At 37.0% G+C, this 21,898-nt stretch overlaps 1 protein-coding gene across 2 annotated transcripts in view; it reads right to left on the bottom strand.

Annotated features, from left to right (window-relative positions):
• The window catches only part of ccdc187 (coiled-coil domain containing 187), a 51,298-nt gene that overhangs the window by 11,808 nt on the left and 17,592 nt on the right, over positions 1-21,898 (bottom strand). For both annotated transcript variants that reach the window (XM_007246834.4, XM_007246835.4), the window contains exons 3-6: positions 14,228-14,290; positions 12,300-12,429; positions 11,349-11,439; positions 1,776-1,854 (exon numbers count right to left, since the gene is read on the bottom strand). In XM_007246834.4, coding sequence (XP_007246896.3) covers positions 1,776-1,854; positions 11,349-11,439; positions 12,300-12,429; positions 14,228-14,290 — 363 coding nt within the window. The remainder of the gene's footprint in view (positions 1-1,775; positions 1,855-11,348; positions 11,440-12,299; positions 12,430-14,227; positions 14,291-21,898) is intronic.

Here is a 21,898-nt window from a genome sequence, read left to right as displayed (position 1 = left end):
AAGACAGGGGTGTCCAAACTTTTTTTGTTGGGGGCCAGAAGGAGAAATATATTTGAAGTCACGGGCCACAGACTCCATAATAAAACAAATAATGAAATATACCACTTTAAATAAAACTTAAAAAAAAAAAGTCTCTTAATATTAAACTCCTTAATTACGGCAACTTTCTGACTCTTTGGCCTGTTTTTCTGCGCTAAAACTGCAGCCTCTCCGCTTATAGACTCTTTGGCCTGTTTTTTTGTGCTAAAACTGCGCAGCCTCTCCGCTTTTAGACTCTTTGGCCCGTTTTTTTTGCGCTAAAACTGCGAAGCCTCTCCGCTTTTAGACTCGTTTGCCCGTTTTTTCTGCGCTTCACTCTCACCGCTTTTACACTCTTTGGCCCGTTTCTGACACCTAGCGTCCAAACTTTGAATCTCACATTATAAAAACCTGCTTAACAGCGGGCCAACTTTCGTTCTATTTCTAAAATACCTCGCGGGCCACTCCACAAAAGGAAACGGGCCGCAAATGGCCCGCGGGCCGTAGTTTGGACACCCCTGACCTAAGACATTTGGAGGAATTTCAGTGTGTAAAGAATAGTTCAGATTGAACACCCATTATCTCCAATCCATTCACCACAGTCAGTAACCAATAGCTGAAAGAACCAAATGTTTTTTTCAAGCACTTGAAAGCCTTGTGTTAACCATGTCCAGAAAACTGAACATTTAAAACATATAAACTCTTGGGCCCATAATGTCTGTAATCAAATAAAAGTAAAAAAACACTAAACATGTCTGTGTATTTTCTATACTGTCGAACTTCCAAACTTACTCTGATTTGGAGTTATAACAGTTTTTCAAATGCATTAAAGTGTTAATAAATACATTCATACAGTTTAAGAACATGCATCAAACACATTCAGTGACCAAAAGGACTTCAAACAGGGTGCATGAGTTTATAAAAGGTCACCAACTTCTGCTATAGAGGATAGTTCAGTGAATTTGGGCAGGGTTACCAGCTAAAAGAGAAGAAGCATGCAAATGTCAGATAAACAGATTAATTATAGCAAGTCATTGCTTGCTTTTTTGTTTGCTGAAGCTGAACGTATTTAGAACAAAAAGCACATTTAGCACTTTTAATGTCTACTTTCACTGTCTAGGTGAAAGTGAGTTGTAGAAGGAGAGGTTCTAGAGATTTAACTGAACATGAACTGGGGGGGTCACGCTTTACTGTGAGCTACTGAAGGTGAATATTCACATTCTGATAACAATACAGCTGAAAATATTGGCCTTATTATCGAGGTATACGTCAGCGTCATATATAATATATAATATTATTTAGACCATAGATGTCAGAAAATAAAAAATGGAATAGAAAGTCATATGACAGTATGAGTAGCAGTCATTTGAGTGAGAGTCAGTGGTTAAATGTGTGAAAGGGCAGTGGTTAAATAATTGCCATGTCTCATACAATTTCCATTACAAAATGTAGGCCACCACTGAAATTGGCAGTGGAAATGAAACAAAGAGGCGAGGAGGACACATATTTGGTTATTAAGCAAGGAGGACACTGTGTATGTGTGTGTGTGTACCCACTATCAGCCCTTTGATGATCGTTCGATAAGCGTAGCCACATCAAAGTCAGTATGGCCTGTTGAGAACCAGGCATACGCATCCCTGTCCCACAAACCTTTCTGACTCAGATCCACCAAACACAGGGCCTCGACTGAATGACGATATTCCATCACTGACAGCACAGTGAGATCAAACAGCTGAATGAAAGAACAGCACGTATACCTGCATCAGCTGTTCTCTGGCACCCTAAACGCTGTCTGACAAGCAGCTCTTCCTCTTCCTGGATGCGCTTTGCTATTTCCTGTAAAATGACAAGTTAAAAAAAACCGCAGTCAGTTAATGGAGAGAACGTAACGTGGTTAACTAAACATCTAACATTCACTACCATTAAAATAATTAAACACTAATTTTGTTAAAAATAAATGAAAAAAAATTAATGTGATTTTAGAAAATTAAGTTATTTAACTAATTAAGGAAACATCCACAACGCATTATATTTTTTGCTTCATATATTCATATTTTTCTGAATCTTAAGGTAGATTAGTTGCCAAAATCTAGCTGTAAATGAGGAAATACCCCAATTAATAAACATTAAGTGATTCCTAATCCCTAAACTTGACAGTTAAAGAACCAAATACAGTCAGTTAATGCAGGGAACGTAACGTGGTTAACTAAAAATCCAACATTCACTACCATTAAAATAATTAAACAGTAATTTGGTTAAGAATAAATGTACAAAAAGGCTTATATTCTATTCTACACACTTTCACAGGTCTTAAATAGCTTTAAGAAGATAGAAGGCAGCTGTGTAAAATGTGTTTATTTGATTCTAATATTAATGTGATTTTAGAAAATTAAGTTATTTAAGTAATTAAGGAAACATCCACAACACATTATATTATTTGCATCATATATTTCATATTTTCCTGAATCTTAAGGTAGATTAGTTGCCAAAATCTAGCTGTAAATGAGAAAATAATTAATGAACATTATATGGTTCCAAATATTAAACCTGATAGGTAAAGAACCAAATACAGTCAGTTAATGCAGAGAATGTAACATGATTAACTAAACATCTAGCATTGTAAAAAAAATGGCTTATAGTCTATTCTGCACAACTTCACAAGTCTTAAATAGCTTTAAGAAGCTAGAAGACAGCTGTTTAGAATGTGTTTATTTGATGCTAAACTCAGTGTAAAAGCTGTAAAATATAAAAAATAAGTTATAACTAAGAAAACATCGAAAAAACATTATATTTTGGTTCATATATTCATATTTTCTTAAATCTTAAGGTAGATAAGTTGCCAAATCTAGCTGTAAATGAGGAAACATCCAAATTAATGAACATTATGTGGTTTCAAACCTTAAATCTGACAGTTTATAGAACCTTTCCTTTTTATCTGAGGAATTGAGTTTTGATATCTTTCACTAGCATTTTCTGTTCTTTTCATGGGCTGCAAATCAAAGATGCAAATAATAAAGTAAATTAGGATTCAATAAAACAGCGAAAGCTAATTTAGTGGTATAGGCATCTAAAATGAAAGCTCAGCAAGTAAACCAGAACAGGTTCCGCCCATCTGACGCAGCACTCTTACAGTTCCAGACCTTAAATAGCCTTTCTTTTAATGATGGAGCTCTGAACCCTAGTCTGCAAAGAATCAGCCTCGCTGCTCTGCACGTCTTGTGGTTAAGCTACTGTAAAAGACACTAGTCACACTAGTCTCCCACACGAGCGCACCTCGCCTCAACTCACCTCACACCCCCCCCACACACACAGCAACGTCAGCCCAGACGCCACAGACGTCACCAGCAGTGGAATTTCCACAAGCTCATATGAAGGGGCCGAAGCCTTTGCTCGCCTTGCATTTCAAGCCCACCATGCCGAGGCATATAAAAGCAAACTGCTTTGCTAAACAGGCTTTGTACCACTACAGTGGGCATGCTGTGAGGGCGGTGAGAGACTGAACTGAATGACTAGGACTTTCCCCCTCAAATTTCCATCACAGATTTACATTTACAGTTAAGGTATTTTCTTAAAAAAAATGAAAAATGAAAAACAAAAGGGCAAAAACATGCAATAAAAAAAAAAAAAGTTTTGTGCTGCTGCTTAATTTCCTGGAACTCAAAAACCACATTGAAATTAATAGAACGAGCTATTACTTCATAAGGGTGCAAAAAGGCGTGAGCTATTGCACGCACAACCGTTAACATGATGAGGGAGGAGTTTCCTGGAAATAATAACTTGTGAAACTACATCTCAGTGTGTTTTTTTTTAATGAACAGCATTTTATCTGAGTTATATAAAGTGTTATGAAACTATATCCAGTACTGAAATCTGATAAACAAACAAACAAAAAAAAAACACCCTAAAAACTCTTGCATTTGATTAAACAAGCAGCATATTGGCATCAAGATGTTTAACATGTATATTAAAAATTATGCATTGAAGAAGCTATAAAATATATATATATTTATTTTTTTAAATGTTCAATTCAACAAGTGTTTAATTTGTATTTTATAGAAGGGAACCAAATTATAGTGCAGTATTTCTTTTTTTTTTGCAATATATAATGCAATAAAAAAAAAAAGCCAGAAAAGTCTAAAAAAAAAAAAAAAATTGCAAAAATGTGCAATAAAACCCCTGCAGTGCTGCAGCTTCAAATTCTGGATCTCCAAAATAAGTTAGTGGAGATGTGAGCTCGGAGACTTATAGCTGTTAATGTGATGAATGAATTTCCTGTCAAAAAGAACTTGCAAAATGACTGGTTAGTATTTTACCTAGAGTTGCACAAAATTATGGAAAATTCAATAATATGTTCAGTACTGAATTTTGGGGAAAAAAATCTATACATAAAATATTTAAACTATATACAGCTTACAATTTTTTTTATATATTTTTTATTTAAGCACACACACCATACTGACACTGCATTAAGTTTCTTAAAGTGTAAATTATATGACTATTTTCCATGAATGAGCTGCAAGATATAGGAAAATACTGATATTGATTCTGATATATATATATATATATTTTTTCAGTAATAAAATATGAACCCTGATTAAAACCAGTTAAACTTGGTCACTAATCAATTCTGTATTCGTGGATGTTTGAGGAAGTGGCTCCTTCTGAAGTTTTCTAGGAATTGTTCAGGGTTTCTCAAATCTTCACATTCAAGACTTCTAAGTTAGTAAATATGTATTTTATGACGCTACACATGAAGGGACATTATCCAAAAAGACAATATTCAAACAGAAACTAAATCTATTGCAACACGCTGCATGTACACTAGATGTCAGTGTTGTATTTGAGAGGAGGAGTTTTGGGTGGTCTCTGAATGCGAGAAACAAAGATCATAAGATCCTCAAACAGGCGTCAGTTTCCTTGACAGATGCTATATATATATATATATATATATATATATATATATATATATATATATATACTAAGTCGTGCTCAACATCTTTATTCTAAATGTATGGAGTCCAAGACTACACAGCATGATGCTGGATGGTATAAAGCCCTCCAGTATTGAGCTGTGGAGCAGAGGAACTGTGCTCTGAGGAATGGAGGAGCCACTTCCAATAAATTTTTTTTTCTCATTTTCTCCCCAATTTACACGGCCAATTTCCCAACCCACTCATTGGGACTCCCCCTATCACTAGGAATGCCCCAACACACCAGGAGGGTAAAGACTAGCACATGCTTTCTCAGATACAAGTGAAGTCAGCCACTGTTTCTTTTCGAGCCGTTCTGATACATCAGCTCACAGACGCCCTGTGCTGTGGACATCACCCTAGAAGTGATGTGGGGAGAGAGCGCCATCTACCCACCCGGAGGGTGCAGGGCCAATTTTGCTCCCTCTGAGCGCCGGCGGCTTGATGGCAAAGCTGCATGAGCTGAGGTTCGAACCTGCAACCTCCCGCTCATAGTGGCAGAGCTTTAGACCGCTGGACCACTCGGCGCGCCCACTTCCAATACTTTATGGATGAGTTAGGGAGGAGGTGTGGTGTAATCATCCAACATGATCGCACTAAATGCTGTTGTCTCTGAATACAGTCAATCCTCACAACAATGCTCCAAAGTCAGGAAGGAAGCTGTCAGTAACTCTATCAAAGGCAGGATAATCTCTATTTAAAATGCTGTGTTGTCCAGGTTTAAATTAGGTATAATCCATGTCTGGGAAATCATACCCAAGTGACTATACATCAATGCTTGGCTTATTTGATGCCATTAAAGCATTTAAAAGCAGGTAAATTAAGAGTTTGAAGCAAAATAAGTTGTGTTATTATAGTTTTAATGTCTATGTTACTTTCTACCGTCTCTCCTTCTTATCAATACTGCATATGTACCAGACATACAGAGGGTTGAAATGGCGTTACTCTCTTTCCCAAAGTAATAAAATACAGTAATAAAAACAAAGTGATAGTAGACTAAAGTACAGCAAAATAGAATATATGATATTAATAAAAGGGAGCAGGGAGAAAGTTGAGCATCCTCACAGACTGGTGGAGGGAGCTGTTCTAGTTAGATCTGCTGGAGATGTTAGCCACACTTTGATAATCTGTTCACATCTGTTACATCTCTTAACCTAATTTCTTTTTAATTTCTAATTAATAACTGACAACATGTCTGGCCTGACACTATTGGAAGCTTGACCGTCAGACCACCTCCACTGCTGACAAGCAATACATGATCAGAGGAGGATGGGTCCCATCCGTGAGTCTTAATGCCTCCCAAGGTTTCCTCAGTTTGCAGCTTTTAGGGATTTTTTTTTTCTTAGTCATAGACACTTTTGGCTTTCTCACTGGGGCCTTCATGTTTTATGTTTTTTATTGTTTTGTTAAAATATATCCGATTTAAGGAGTGCCGTGTGGTCCAGCGGTCTAAAGCGCTGCCACTATGATCAGGAGCCCCTCCTCATGCAGCTTTGTCATCAAGCTGCCGGCGCTCAAAAGAGCAAAATTGGCCCTGCTCCCTCCGGGTGGGTAGATGGCGCTCTCTCCCCAAATCACTAAAGGGTGATGTCTGCAGCACAGGGCGTCTGTGAGCTGATGTATCGGAACCTCCAAGCGCGCCGATATAAATTATTTAATTTAATACATCTATGAGATGTATTAACAAAAACAAAAGTAATTTAGCTGCATGCCAGAACAAACTTAATAAACAAGGACAACTACTACATGACAAACTGGACATAAATTTGTTGATTTTTTTTTTCCTGGCAGTGCAAAACTCTCCTCATTCCTGGAACGGTAGGAGATGCATCTACACAGGAGGTCTCTGAGTAAGAGCGAGTGGGGTGATTGTGGGCAGAACTGGCGCCTGGCCTGTTTATTACAGCAGCCTGGTCTCTCTGAGCCAACACAATGGAAAACTGGAGAAGAAAGAGTGGGGAGTTGGCCAAATCCTCGTCATCCAGAAAAAAGTGCTGAGATACGCTAGAGGAGCTGCTTTTTGTATTTCAGGCTGCGCCTCAATAGGTTGAACCTTTTTCTGTATTTATCCAATAGAACACTACAAACCACAGCACTAAAGCCCCATGTAGAGCAAAGAACACCAGCAAAGACAGTCTTAAAACCACATTAATACCCAGCAGAGCCTTACCTACCTCACACCGGGCACAGGCACAGCCTCAAGGGGTCTGACTCATAGCTTAGGAGCACTTTAAGCTAAGTCAACCTCCGCAGAGGAGTGCTCCTAATGAGAGAGCGTTAATGTTTTAAATAATTAGCCGGGCTGGGTTAGTGTAATATGCTGAAACTGCAATGTTCCTTCACCCCAGAACCCGCCTGAAAGGGAAGCCGGCACAGGAGCATGGTGGGGTGGTATTTAGAGGGCATGGCCAGGTGGCACTAGAGTTTTAATTAACAGAGGACAGCAGGGGTGTAAATGTCTATAATTAATGCACAGTCTTATCACTGGCAAATAATCCTTAACACATAAACAGTCCTATAAAACTTTATAAAAAAAAAAAAGTGCAAAGAAATTCTGCCAACAAGCACACACTGTGCCCATTGGTGTTAATAAATGGTGCTGGCAAAACGTGTATTTGTATTCTATTTATAGTATAGAGTTTTTTTTTGTATTATGTTACTACTTTTTAATCCACAGTTAAACTAACAGGTCATTAAAAAAAAAAAAAAAAAAAAAAAAAAAAAGAATAGTCAGTGTAAATATAATGGTGATTTTCCACTAGGGCTGTACAATACAATATCGTTTCAGCATAATCATCGTAATGTGTGCTTGCACAATATACATATTGCAAGATAATTTTACAGGCATTTACAGCTGATATAAAAGAATTCATCTCATTTCTTTATTCCTTATATATTTATTTACTTTTTATGTTCTTTTTTTAACAATGGCTTTCTTCTTGTAACCCTTTCATAAAGACCACATTTGTCCAGTGCACGATTAATAGTTGTCCCATGGACAGATTCCCCCACCTGAGCTGTGGATCTCTGCATTTCATCCAGAGTCACCATGGGCCTCTTGGCTGCATCTCTGATCAGTGCTCTCCTTGTTTGGCCTGTAAGTTTAGATTGACGGCTTTGTCTTGGTAGGTTTACAGCTGTGCCATACTCTTTCCATTTCTGGATAACTGATTGAACAGTTCTCAGTGAGATGTTCAAAGCTTGGGAATTTTTTTTTACAGCCTAAGCCTGCTTTAAACTCCAAAACCTTATTCCTGTCTGGTGTGTTCTTTGCAATTCATGATGCTGTTTACTCCCCAATATTCTTTTAACCAACCTCTGAGGCTGTCACGGAGCAGCTGTATTTGTACTGGGTTAGATTACAGACAGGTGGACTCTCTTTAGTCATTAGCAGTTATTAGGCAACTTCTGGATGCAATTGATTGTATGTAGAGAAAAGGGGCTAAATACTTTTGCACACCACACTTTTCAGTTTTTTATTTGTAATTTTTTTTTTGAATCATGCTTAATTTTCGTTCCACTTCACAATTGTATACCACTTTGTGTTGGCCTTTTGCATTAAATTCCAATGAAATATATTTATGTTATGTTGTCGTAATGTGACAAAATATGAAAAAGTACAAGGGGTAGAAATACTTTTGCAAGCCACTGCAGCTAAATGTAATTTAATGTAATGTTATGTCTTGTTAAGATTGTGTTGAGTTAGCTCAATTACCTATGATGAAAATTTCTGTATTTTTTAACATTGCAGAAAAAAAAAAAAAACGTACTTACTCACTTGCACACATTTAGACTGCGTGTGAGAGAGAGAGATAGATAGATAGATAGATAGATAGACAGATAGAGAGAGAGATAGATATATAGAGAGATAGAGATAGATAGAGAGAGAGAGAAAGATAGATAGAGAGAGAGAGATAGATAGAGAGAGATAGAGATAGATATAGAGAGAAAGATAGATAGAGAGAGATAGATAGATAGAGAGAGATAGATAGAGATAGATAGAGAGAGAGAGAAAGATAGATAGAGAGAGAGAGAAAGATAGAGAGAGAGAGAGATAGATAGAGAGAGAGATAGAGATAGATATAGAGAGAAAGATAGATAGAGAGAGATAGATAGAGAGAGAGATAGATAGAGAGAGAGAGAGATAGATAGATAGATAGAGAGAGAGAGAGAGAGAGAGAGAGAGAGAGAGAGAGAGAAAATGATAGAAAATGGCGAGAGCAGCCTGATTGGTCTTCCCTTGTGTTCAGTAGACAAAGGTAAGGTGTGCTCTAGACCCATCAGTGTTCGCTAAGAATGAAATTTACACCAGACCTGAAATACGTTTTTGCAGGATGGGATGTCTGCTATAATGTGTAGATTATACACTGCTGGTAATAGTGCTGTAAAACAGCCAGTAGAAACAGACATTTTTACCCTACAAGCCCTCAGTAAAAGGAAAATCATTAAATCATTATGTTCCACTCTAAGGCAAAATAACAGGGTTGTAAATAGGTCACGGTTTAGTCACAATTACTAAAACAACTTAAAATGCTTAAATTCATTCTTCTGCACCTTTAAGTGATGTACTCACAGCACAGGCACACACTCACTGTTTCCACTACAGTGTTTTTGGTCTGATGTGAAGGCCAGGGGAAGATCTCTGCCTTTACTCCAGCTTTTGTGAGACACACCCATGCACTTCTCTGACTAAAAACAGTACACCAGATGGCACTTCATGCTGGTGAAAATTAATGCTTTGCTTTTCATATCTACATTTAAATGGAAAACAAACTGCAGACTCTGCAGCCTTAGTTAGAAAACGAGTGAAATGTCATACCATCGTGTTTTGTGTCAGTTTTCAAGAGGTGCTATTATAGCAGGCTATAATTAAGATTCCTCTTTTGAATTGTCTAGCATTCGTCACATATTCTTAAATAGCCTGAAGTTAGTCAGCCCCTGGCGTCTCAAAACATCTCACTCTGAATAAAAATATCACTTCCAGTGCTTAAAGAGACGATGTTATGAATAGTGAATTTATCTATGTTGAAAGACCACATCGACGTCCAGCTTTCCATCCAGCTTACAGATTAAATGTGAAAGAAAGCCAAAAATGTTGCAAATAATTTATGCATACGAGTGTGTTTTTCCATCTGCGCTGCAGAGGAGTGTAAAACTCTTGACGTCACGGCCGTAAAAACACTTCTACAAATTATGGGTCGAGTTTACAGAGAAATCATTAAATTTAATCAGTCTCTTGTTATTTTGTTTCATTTTACTGCTGTATTTTACATCATTACAACACTGGGGCAGAACACATTAAGTGGCTTATTGATTAAAGCAGGGGTGTCCAAACTACGGTATTTTAGAAATAGAATGAAAGTTGGTCCGCTGTTAAGCAGGTTTTTATAATGTGAGATTCAAAGTTTGAACGCTATGTGTCAGAAACGGGACAAAGAGTGTAAAAGCGGAGAGAGTGCGCATTTCTAACGCAGAAAAACAGGCCAAAGAGTCTAAAAGCGGAGAGAGTGCGCATTTCTAGCGCAGAGAAACGGGCCAAAGAGTCTAAAAGCGGAGAGAGTGCGCATTTCTAGCGCAGGAAAATGGGCCAAAGAGTCTAAAAGTTGCCGTAATTAAGGGAGTTTAATATTAAGAGACATCATGAAATGAAACATCAATTTGAAAAATCTTAGTTTACACAACACTGTCAAGTAAAATGATGTGTAAATGAAAATAATTAGGAAAATGTATTATTTAAGGTGGTATATTTCATTATTTGTGTTATTATAGAGTCTGTGGCCCGTGACTTCAAATATATTTCTCCTTCTGGCCCCCAACAAAAAAAGTTTGGACACCCCTGGATTAAAGAGCTGTATTAATTAATGATCACAGGGTTGTAGATTTGATACCTGTATTCAGTAAGCTGCCACTGCTGGGCCCTTAAACAAGGCAATGAACCATTTATGCTTCAGGTGCTCAATCCACTGTTAAAGTTATATTAGGGGATCCTCATTTTGTGTCTTAGATCCTTACACTTGACCATTCATATTCCTTCCAGCACTTTAAGAAATTACTGTTCAGTCACTGCCTAATATGTAGATTCCATCTTGTGACAGGTTCCACCCAAATCATAATAACTGTTATTTACTTTACTGGTCACTCAGTGGTTTGTTGTGGCTGAGAAGTGAAAAACCACTGGAAACAAAAAAACTGACATGACCTTTTTATTGTATTTGGCAGTAAATATTTAGTATACATTTTCACTGTAATGTTTTTGTAAAAATGCAAATTAACTTGATATTCTTCCTTTCCTACCGTGGTAAAATGACCCCAGATAAAATAGCATTTAAGAGTGTAAATATTGTGCAGATTTTAATATACCTCATCTTCTATTTCCCTCCTCAGAGTTTCCTCAGCACATCGCTGCAGCTCCTCCTGAATCCTGCGCGCATACTCAGAGTCCTGCTCTTCCCTAAACACAAACACACACAACATTTTTTGGTTACACAATTAAAGGATTAAAATATTTATTTATATTTATTTATTAATTTGTTTTTTCTCCAAGTTTTCCAAAAGCTATTAGCTATTAGCCACTATCACAACCATTCAGCTGCTACTCAGCTGTATATCCCATATCACTAGTGATGCCTCAACACAAGGAGGGTGAAGACAGACTAGCACATGCCTCCTCCGATACATGTGAAACCAATCACCGCCTTTTTTCAAAATGCAGCATTTCCGAGTTGCCAGCAGTAATCCCCAGATCATAAAATACTTTTTTTTTTATTTTTTATAATTTTATTAACAATTTTTCCCATTTTCTCCCCCAATTTAGTACAGCCAATTACCCAACCCACTCACTAGTACTCCCTATATCACTAGTGATGCCCCAACACACCAGGAGGGTAAAGACTAGCTCATGCTTCCTCTGCTACATGTGAAGTTAGCAACCGCTTCTTTTCGAGCTGCTGCTGATGCAGCACTGGTTCTGATACATCAGCTCACAGACGCCCTGTGCTGCAGACATCACCCTAGGAGTGATGTGGGGGGAGAGCGCCATCTACCCACTCAGAGGGATCAGGGTAAATTTTGCTCCCTCTGAGTGGAGGTTCAAACCTGTGACCTCCTGCTCATAGTGGCAGTGCTTTAGACCGCTGGACTACTCGGCACCCATAAAATCAAAAAAACAAAAACATTTTTTCTCTGCAGTAAACTAATTTATTTACATTATATACATTATGAGGGCTTTAGAGACTTCTACAAGACATCATCAATCATGAATTGAATCCTCCTACAGGTGGTGTAGCACGTGTATATTGTGTGTATCCTCACAGTTGCTGTGTAGACTGGCGTTGGAGGGTGTAAGCTCTTTCCTGCTCCTCATCTTGCAGCCTCTTGGCTACACGGATGTCATTCTGAACCAGCTGATTCCTCTGCACGTTTGAGCTGTAGTACTGCTCAACTGAAACACCACACATCAGCATATATTTAGTCACCAAGCAAAATAAATTACGCTTATCACATTTAAAACATCTGAAATAAAACTGACAAAATAAAACAACTGAAATAAAAAAAGAAAACAAGAAAACCAATATTGGGAAACTTAATTTATCTTATGAAAAAAACAAAATCGTAAAGAAATCATATGATCTAGAAGAAAAATAAATGCAATAAACATACATACACTACTAAATGTACTTCAGGGGTTATTTTTAAATGTATTAAATATAAACAATCCAATACTTCTTACTACTGAATTATAGGTTAAAACAGACTCTCAGCCTTTAACACAGTATAGTGTATTTTCATTAAGGACCTGTGTGGATTTAGGTAATATTAAACAGACTGTAGTACTGAAGGTCTACAGGAAGTGAGCTGGCTGGAAGTGTAACAAAGAAGCTTTTAGTCAGTACGACTGTGTCCAACATCACTGAGCTCAGATAAGTAAACTGAGCTGCTGTGACATGAGTTCAGCTCACCTATCAAAAAATATACAGGTACTGGGAAGATAAACCCAGTATCTGCTATTGAGCTGCAAAGGTCAATATGTCTGTGTTACACCTGTATAGTGTTAATTCCAATGGGTAAAAAGGATTTATATTAATTTCACCTCTTCTTTTGGTAAGTTACAGTTTTAATCCACACCCTGAAAAAAAGATCTGAAGGATTTTGGCAGGATAAAAGAAACATTTTGGTGACCATAATGTGTCTCACAGACATGCCCAAAAACTTGTTTTTCAGAAGAGTCCTGACATATAGTCTGTTAGGTTCGTCATATGTTTTAAACCACAGTTGTTTTAGATCAAACTTTCCTCATAAACTGAAAAACTGAAGAAAACACAGGCAATATCAATAATTTTGGGGGTTTCAAATGAATATGTTTTAGGACTTGTTCCTTTACTTTAACTCATAAGGTGCCTGAGTGACACATACTGAGCATCCTGTATTTTCTGCTTCTACGGGTCTTTTCACAATTCATTTGCTTTAATTAAATGTTTTACATTTATAAAACTAGTTCTGAACTGATTTTTTAGAACAAAATTTTAAAATACAAGCTTCTTCTTGAATTTATCAGATAAAATGTTGAATTTGGCATCAACATTCCTAAATGGGTCTGGACACTTTTTGGTTAAAAATGGTGAAATTAAGCTACAATGATTGTGAAATGTGACAATTATTAATTATTTATTTATTTTATTATCATGTTTTTTTTTTCTTGCCCCAGAAAAAGAACAAATATTTTAATAATTAAAACCCCAATACTGCCATATATATGTTGAGGGTATAGGAATTCTGACCACAACTGTACACATATTTGTCCAAATATTAATATTAAAATGTGTCCAATGTCAGTGTATTAAAGAATTCACAACTATTTAAGCAGATAATTTTATCAAAAATCTTCACATTACAATAGAATACAGAATTTTTTAAAAAATTATTACAACATTACAACGTTTTGTTTTATTTTATTTTAGTTGATGACTGATTCTTACTTATATATGATTTGACACTTAATTTACATCATGTGATTATGATCACATGCAGTAATCGCTTGGGTAGGCCCATAGTTTTATGTTTTTTAATGAAGCTGTGAGTCAACAGGATTTTTGATATTAGTACATAATTAAATAGAGTTTAGTTTCCAGTGATGTGGGCTCTTTTATCATGGTTTTAACTGCAGAGATTGTGTAAGCAGTGTGAGTGTGTGAGTTCTCAGACAGTGTAAGTGTGAGAAAAGGGTGAGTCACAGGACTTACTCTCCTGCTCCTGTAAGTTATGTGCTAGTGCTCCATCCTCCAGCACCGCAAAACACTGGCACACTGTGGGAACACAAACACATAACTCAGAACAACAGACCAGAACCCGGCCAGCCAAAGCTCATAAAGAAAAATAAGAGAGAAAGAGAAGAAAAACACCACATGTTGTTGTCAGAAGTTGGAGGCAGAATAGTGGAGGAGATCGATAGAGTTAAAGAGACACTTCATCCTACCAGCTGCCATCTTCTTCTAGCTGTTCTTCATAGCTCAAATGTCTTTAGACACTGAATGCATCACACTGTCCCTCACCATATGGGTTGATCAATGAGAAAAGATGGGAAGAGGACTAGCTTCATATGTGCAGCATTAACAGAGTTGGTTTGTTGGAGTATGTAAGGTGAAGCATATTCCCCTTGGTTTGGCTTTGGTTCACACAGCAAAAAAAAACAAAACAAAAGAGCACCAAAATGCATAATAAACAATAGGAAAACATTCTCTCTGCTTATTGGTTAGACCTGTCTGGGGCGGAGCAAGAAAGTAAATACAGAAAGAAGGTCCTCTGTTGTGGAATATCGCATTTTCCTGTTCAGAGTGAAAAATTTACCAGTTTAAACTACATCTACAAAATGCAGTTTACATCAATCTTGTGAAGAACATCTGAGTTGTGTCAAATTGAGGTTGGATCAAATTCGTAATACTAACAAACAGAGTTATTTTTTTTCCAGATTTTAAGGGTCAGAGTTGTAGTGAGTGTGAATTCACACCTGCCCAAACTAATCACATCAGAGCTGAAAAACTAACCAGAGTAAAATTTAACCAGATTAAAAACTGCAGGTGTGAAAATGCTTCAGGCCTTTTCCACAAGGACATGTATCCAGATATTTTTAAAAACATAACTTTTACTATATATTTTGGCTTCCTGTTCACATAAAATCAAATACACTCTCTATGAGTGGAAATTTTACAGAAGCTGTTTTTGTTACCGTGCTGTGCTTCATCAATTTACTGTATTTAGGTCTGATTTGGCCATTATACCCTTTTTCAGGAATCTGACATCAAACCTTTAGACCTGTTGACCTCGCATCTAGCCACAGAAACAAATCTCCACACATATCTGGATACATGAGGTTTAGAAAAAAAAAGGTCAAGGTAACAGACTAAGCATTAGAGAGGGATTTATGGATTTTAAACCAAACTTAAATCAAGATTAAAGAAAAAAAAAAAACACAATGTAAATCATCTTCAGTATGGTTGCCAATTCTCCTACACTGTAAACATTTTAAATGCATGAAATATTTAATGCTCAATTTTTTACAAGAAGAAACTGCTTATTGAGGCATTTTTCCAATACGAGGGTAATGGGTCCTAAATCCATAACTGTGTGCTCATAAAGCAGCAATCAGCAGAAGCACACAGTGTATAGACCTGCTGTTCCCAGCCGTGAGGCGTGAGCTGGGTGTCAAAATAGGTTAGAAATTAGCCTGTACCCTGTTTTAAGAGCCAAGGGAACATCATGATCCAGGCAGAAATTCATTGTTTCTTCTGCAATTAAGGGTAATAAAAAAAAGGTTTCTACAGATTCTGCTGGAGTAACTGTCTCCACTGTCCAGGGAAAACTTTCTTTTAGACTGTTCTGAAGCATTGCTGTAAGGATCTGATTGCATCCAGTGACAATACTTTTAGTGTAAGTTTTACACTTAGCCAGAACTCCCCAACTCAATCCACAAGTATTGCGTGGAGCTCCATCATTCCAGAGAACATGGTTCCACTTCTCCAAAGCTCAATGCTGGGGGGCTTTAACCCTTTAGACCCCTGCCTGATATTAGGAATGGTGCCAATATGTTCATTTTTAGTTTATCTGCTCCAACAAATCCTATTGTATTTGCAGTGCTTCTCTAAAGGGAATAAGAAGTTATGTGTTTGTGCATTTGCACATCTGTGTCATCGATTGGGGCAACTTTAAGTACAGTGCGTGAATGCATTCTTTAGCAGGGGTGTCCACAAACCTTTTGACATACAGTATATTTGACAGCTTTTACATCCATTGGAAGATTTTTTTTTTCCGTTAAAAACCTGACATCAAAAAGACTAAAGAATAAAACAAAAATGTTAATTTTACTTAAACATATACCTATAAAGAGCAAAATCAAATAAACTGATTCAGAAACTAAAGTGGTCTCTTCATGATTTTCCAGAGCTCTATAGGATCTAATTTAATCTAAATTTATTTATTGTCTGTAGTGGTATAATAACCTGGGTTCACTCAATTTTAATGGCAGCTAACAAGGTAAAATAAAGTATTTGCTTATGAGAGCTTTTCTGTTGTTTTTTTTTACCTAATAATATCAGGCCTTATGATCTGTTTTATTTTTAGGATAAAAAAGAATTTATTTTTTATTTTCACTCCCACGCAATCATTAGAAAAATGACACTTTGTTACGGAATGCTCAGTAAAAGCGAAAACGGTTTGAGTCATAAGTGACATTTCTGATGAATGAAAGAAGAAAACCCTCGCTTTCTCACTCGCACTTCATATTAAATCACACAGATTAAAATTCCCCATAAGCGGAGCGCTATTAGCACTAAAATAGATTCACTAAAGGGGAGCAGACAGGGCTCGAGATACCGCAACAGGATGTCACGTGCTTTCAGTCAGTTTCAGTTTAATTCTGAGAGTGAAAGAAGTGAGAGGGACTCTACACACAAACAAGAAGTCTATATTCAATACTGCTGCTATTATCAGAAAAAACACCAACTGATTTCTCGATTACTGACATTATAACTGTTTATTCAATGATCAGAGGTATGTTACGCCTGCTGAAATGTTCTGATAAGATTTTTACCATATCGCCCACTCCTAGTAGGAACTTTACAGGTAACCTATATACCGGTCAGTAGAGTTGCACAATAGATCGTTTCAGCTTCACCATCAAAATATGGGCAAACACTATAGTTCTATCGCAAGATGCACAATGCTACAAATGCAAATTATATCATACAATCATGCTGCCACTTGCCTGATCTAAAAAATACAAATTTGAGATGCACCAAAGATTCAGAAACCGAAACGTTTTAAATAGAAATGGTAAAATATAAATGGAAAAAAGTGAAAAGACTGAATAATTTCATATTGTGTTTTGTTGGTTTGTGCGCTGGAATGTGAAAAATGTGTTCAAATAAATATTAATAAATTATAGATGTTTTTGGAAAACAAAACAACAATATAATAAGGGTGTGTAATTTATTTAAATAGTAAAAATAAATGGTAAAATGAATTAAATTCTGAAAAGAAAGTAGTGCAGTATTTGGTCAAATGCTTATTTTTTTGTTTTGATCAAAAATGTTAATCCCTAGAAATATTCACACTATACAAAAGGAAGATTATATCTGCACAACCTAATTTACTGTACTGTACTGTACTGTATTTGGCATTATTCCACACATTATGCATTATTAACATCATGGCATGTTGTGTATTCTTTACTTCTGTAGAAATCTGGAAAAAATACTGTTCAGCCCTACGGTTAACAGTTATTGTATGTACTATACAATTTATTTCTGCGAGCACCACTGCATTTCCTACCATTTAAGGGGTGGAATAGCATTCAATAGTATACACTGGAGCATCTGTTAAGAATGTGGACAACACAGTCAACTTGTGAGAGATCAAAACAGAAAAAAAAAACTTTGATCTGATCAGTATAAATCTATCCGTTACTGAATCAGTGCTGCACACATTGTGTTGTCAACAGACCTATAAATTCAGTAGCTCATAAAACCCACAGAACTATTTTATTGCATGTTTAACAACCTAGAACTACAACAAACTACATAAAATAACAACAGTGCTGCGTGAATGAGTGAGACTGGAAAGTTCAGAACTGCCGTTGAGGTTTTGGCCTGACTTCTGTAAAATTCCTGCATACTAGTCTAGATGGAAACAGGGGTCCACGAGCACATAGTGGATTTTTTTTCGCCACCTGTTTTTTCTTAATCTTTGAAGTGTCTATTTTAAGATTCTGACAGGTAACAGGATGAAATAATGTCCCATGACATTTATTTTTAACCCTTTAATGCATCTATGCTAATTCTGAACGGGAAAAAAAATATGAAGAAAATGGCATAGCTCCTTGAGTTAACAACCTATACAGACAAATGAGCACACTTTTCCATACAATTCTGGGCCAAGGAATTTAACCGAATGGTTATTTTTAAGTTTTTTACACATTTTGACTTGATTTTGGGACAAAAATATAAAAAAAATGCAAAAAAATGTAAATTTGCCTGTATGTTTTCACATTACACTAAAATCATGTGCATTAAATATAAACATCTTGGGGTTTTTCTTAAACTTTGAAGTGTCTACTTTAAGATTATGACAAGTAACAGGACAAAAAATGTCCTGTGGGGCTTATTTTTAACCCTTTACTACACCTATCCCAATTTCGAACCTGAAAAAAATATTAATTAATTGGCATAGCTCCTTAAGTTAACAACCTATACAGACAAATGAGCACACTTTTCCACACAATTCTGGGCCAAGGAATTTAATGGAATGGTTATTTTTAAGTTTTTTACACATTTTGACTTAATTCTAGGACAAAAATATCAAAAATTAGCAGAAAATGTTAATTTGCCTGTATGTTTTCACATTACACTAAAATCATGCGCATTAAATAAAAACATCCTGATATTTTTCTTAATCATTAAAGTGTCTTCTTTAAGATTCTGACAGGTAACAGGACAAAAAATGTCCTGTGGGGCTTATTTTTAACTTTTTACTACATCTATCCCAATGCCGAACCTGAAAAATAATCAAGAAATTGGCATAGCTCCTTGAGTTTACAACCTATACAGACAAATGAGCACACTTTTCCATACAATTCTGGGCCAAGGAATTCAATAAAATGGTTATTTTTAAGATTTTGACACATTTTGACTTAATTCTGGGACAAAGAGATAAAAAAAATAGCAGAAAATGTTAAGGTCGCATGTAGGTTTTTACATTATACTAAAATCCTGTGCACTGGATAAAAACATTCTGAGATTTTTCTTAATCCTTGAAGTGTCTACTTTAAGATTCTGACAGGTAACAGGACAAAAAATGTCCCGTGGGGCTTATTTTTAACCCTTTACTACACCTATACCAAATCCGAACCTAAAAAAATATGTAGAAATTGGCATAGCTCCTTCAGCTAAAGCCCTATACAGTCAAATGAGCACACTTTTCCATACAATTATGGGCCAATGAATTCCATAGAATGGTTATTTTGAAGTTTTTGACACACTTTGATTCAATTCTGGGACAAAAAGATAAAAAAAAAAATAGCAGAAAATGTTATGGTCGCCTGTATGTTTTTTTACATTATACATTATATTTACATTAAGAAAAGTCTACTTTTAGATCCTGACAGGTACTAGGATGAAAAATGTAATAAGCTGCAGAACTAATTGATGATAAAATCCAACAATGTACTAAAAATAAAGTATTAGTATAGTGTGGTACTAATAATTTTAATCCTCATTATCACCATTGAAGAGATCATAAAATCTCTGTCCCTCTGTCCCTTCCTCCTGAACATCTGTCCCCTCTACAATCAATCCTGTCTCTTCTGCTCTTGCAAAAATGTCAAGAGAAGGAGGGAAGATGGGGCAAACTGACCAGACCGGCTCCAACACCCCCTCTTCCATTGTCTTCTCCCAACCCGTGCCCTGATCGTAAGGGTTTGGCCTTTCAGATTTTGGCTGATCTGTCCTTTTTTAGCTGGAAACCCTGTAGTTTACTCTGTCTACTTTAAAACGTGCATCCAGGGCTCTGTTAACACCCACCATCTTTTGCAGCATCTTGGTTCTCACAGCATCAATGGAGGTCAGTTGGCTAATAGACATACATAACATTATCTCCTGCTGGAGCTCATTGCTGTCCTGCCACAATGTCGTTTTTTCTTTCATTTTAAAATGTCTAGTTGTGGTCTCTAGTATGAATGAATGACATGTGAGCCGTTTTTGTAAAAAAAAAAGTGCTCAGGTGTCTCTGTATAGCTCTTTTTTAATGGACTGTTTTAGGCGTGTGTCCAAAATGACCGGATTCCAGCTTTGCTCATGAATATTCATACATGCAAACAGCATGCAAATATCTCTCCTCTGATTGGCTAGGAGCACTGCGACGCCCCTCCACCGCTCTGCCGCTCACTGCCTCCCACCTCCTAACTGATGAGCGGTGATGTTGCGTCGCTTCAGCTCCGCCTCTGGGAGTTTCTCGAGCCAAGGTGGGCTGGTCTGTGAGTTTCTGCCTATGTAGGCAGAAAGATAATTCAAAATTCACCCGTTTTTCGGAGGGGGGGAGGGGGGATTTCTTTGCTTAGCTCCTGCAGACAATGGGGGCTGCAAAACAGTTTAATGTGCAGGTGTACACATTCAACTCGGAGAGACCTACTGTATTCCACAAAAAACAAGAAAAATCGGATTTTCGCGGAAGGTGAGCTTTAAGCTTTTCTGTATTTAGTAAACTATTACTGTTTTTTTTAATCAAATCTGAGTACAATGTAAAACTGTATTGAGATCAGAGACATTCACTAGCTCACTATGCAAGCCAGTTCCGTGGTCAAGAATCATGGTAAGGTTGACACTGCTGACATGGTAAAGGAGGTTCAGTAATGTGTCGGTGTTCAGGGTCCTCATCACACTGTACTTGTACCCCCACTTTACAGCTTGGTGGAGGTACAGGACAACACGGGTGTCTGTCTCCTCCTGGTTTGACTGCAGGGTGTGGATCTCTGAACCCTGAACCCTTAACAAAATGTATTTTTTTTTTACACATACCTGTATATTGAAGACTCTACAATTCTAGCGTTCCATTCAAATGTTTTTATAGCATTTGGATATGTGATGACAGCTAATGTTAAGCACCGATAACTAAGGTCTGAGCCTTTTTCAACTTACTTACATTTGTTAAAGTTAGGCAATAGGATCTCATATACCCATACCACTGCCCTCACTTCTCTAGCCCAGATGCTGCCTCAGTGGTGGCCTTGATTGCTTTGTGTGCACACATTAGTGCTAGAAGACTTCACAAACTTCATGAAAGTTTCCAGCATCAATGGAGGTCAGTTGACCATGGACATACATAACATTATCTCCTGTTGGAGCTCATTGTTGACCTGCCACTATGTAAAGCTGGCTTAAAGCCATATCCATACAGATACCTAACATGGTTTGAGGCATTTCTTGCCAACATTGACCTCTCCCACCTACATCAAGCTAGGAGCTATCTCTAATCCCAGGGGCTCTCTCAGTACTGGACAAGATCATGGAGAAAACTTTCATGAAGTTTTCTGAAGTCTTCTGGCACTAATGTGTGCACACAAAGCAATCAAGGCCACCGTCTCCTTCAAGATAGAGATGAGGAGGTCACCTACCCTAAGGATGCACTCTTCATACTAGATGTCAATGCTCTTTTCCATATGATGACTAACCTTCAGCCAACATGTGGAGAGATTTGTATGCAGCTCTTAAACCATTTGATTCTCAAGCAGGACTTAATCTCCACAGATTGCTACCAGACAGACTCTGTTAAAGCCCAGGAGAGGGTCAGATGATTCTCCACTGAGAAAGTCATAATTGGTGGCCCATACACCCACAAATCTTGTGACTTTAAATGCTTTCTTAGTA

Source organism: Astyanax mexicanus, chromosome 13 (genome assembly GCF_023375975.1).
Source record: "Astyanax mexicanus isolate ESR-SI-001 chromosome 13, AstMex3_surface, whole genome shotgun sequence".
NCBI classification, from domain to species: Eukaryota; Metazoa; Chordata; class Actinopteri; order Characiformes; family Acestrorhamphidae; genus Astyanax; species Astyanax mexicanus.
This window is presented reverse-complemented; position numbering and strand designations above follow the sequence as displayed.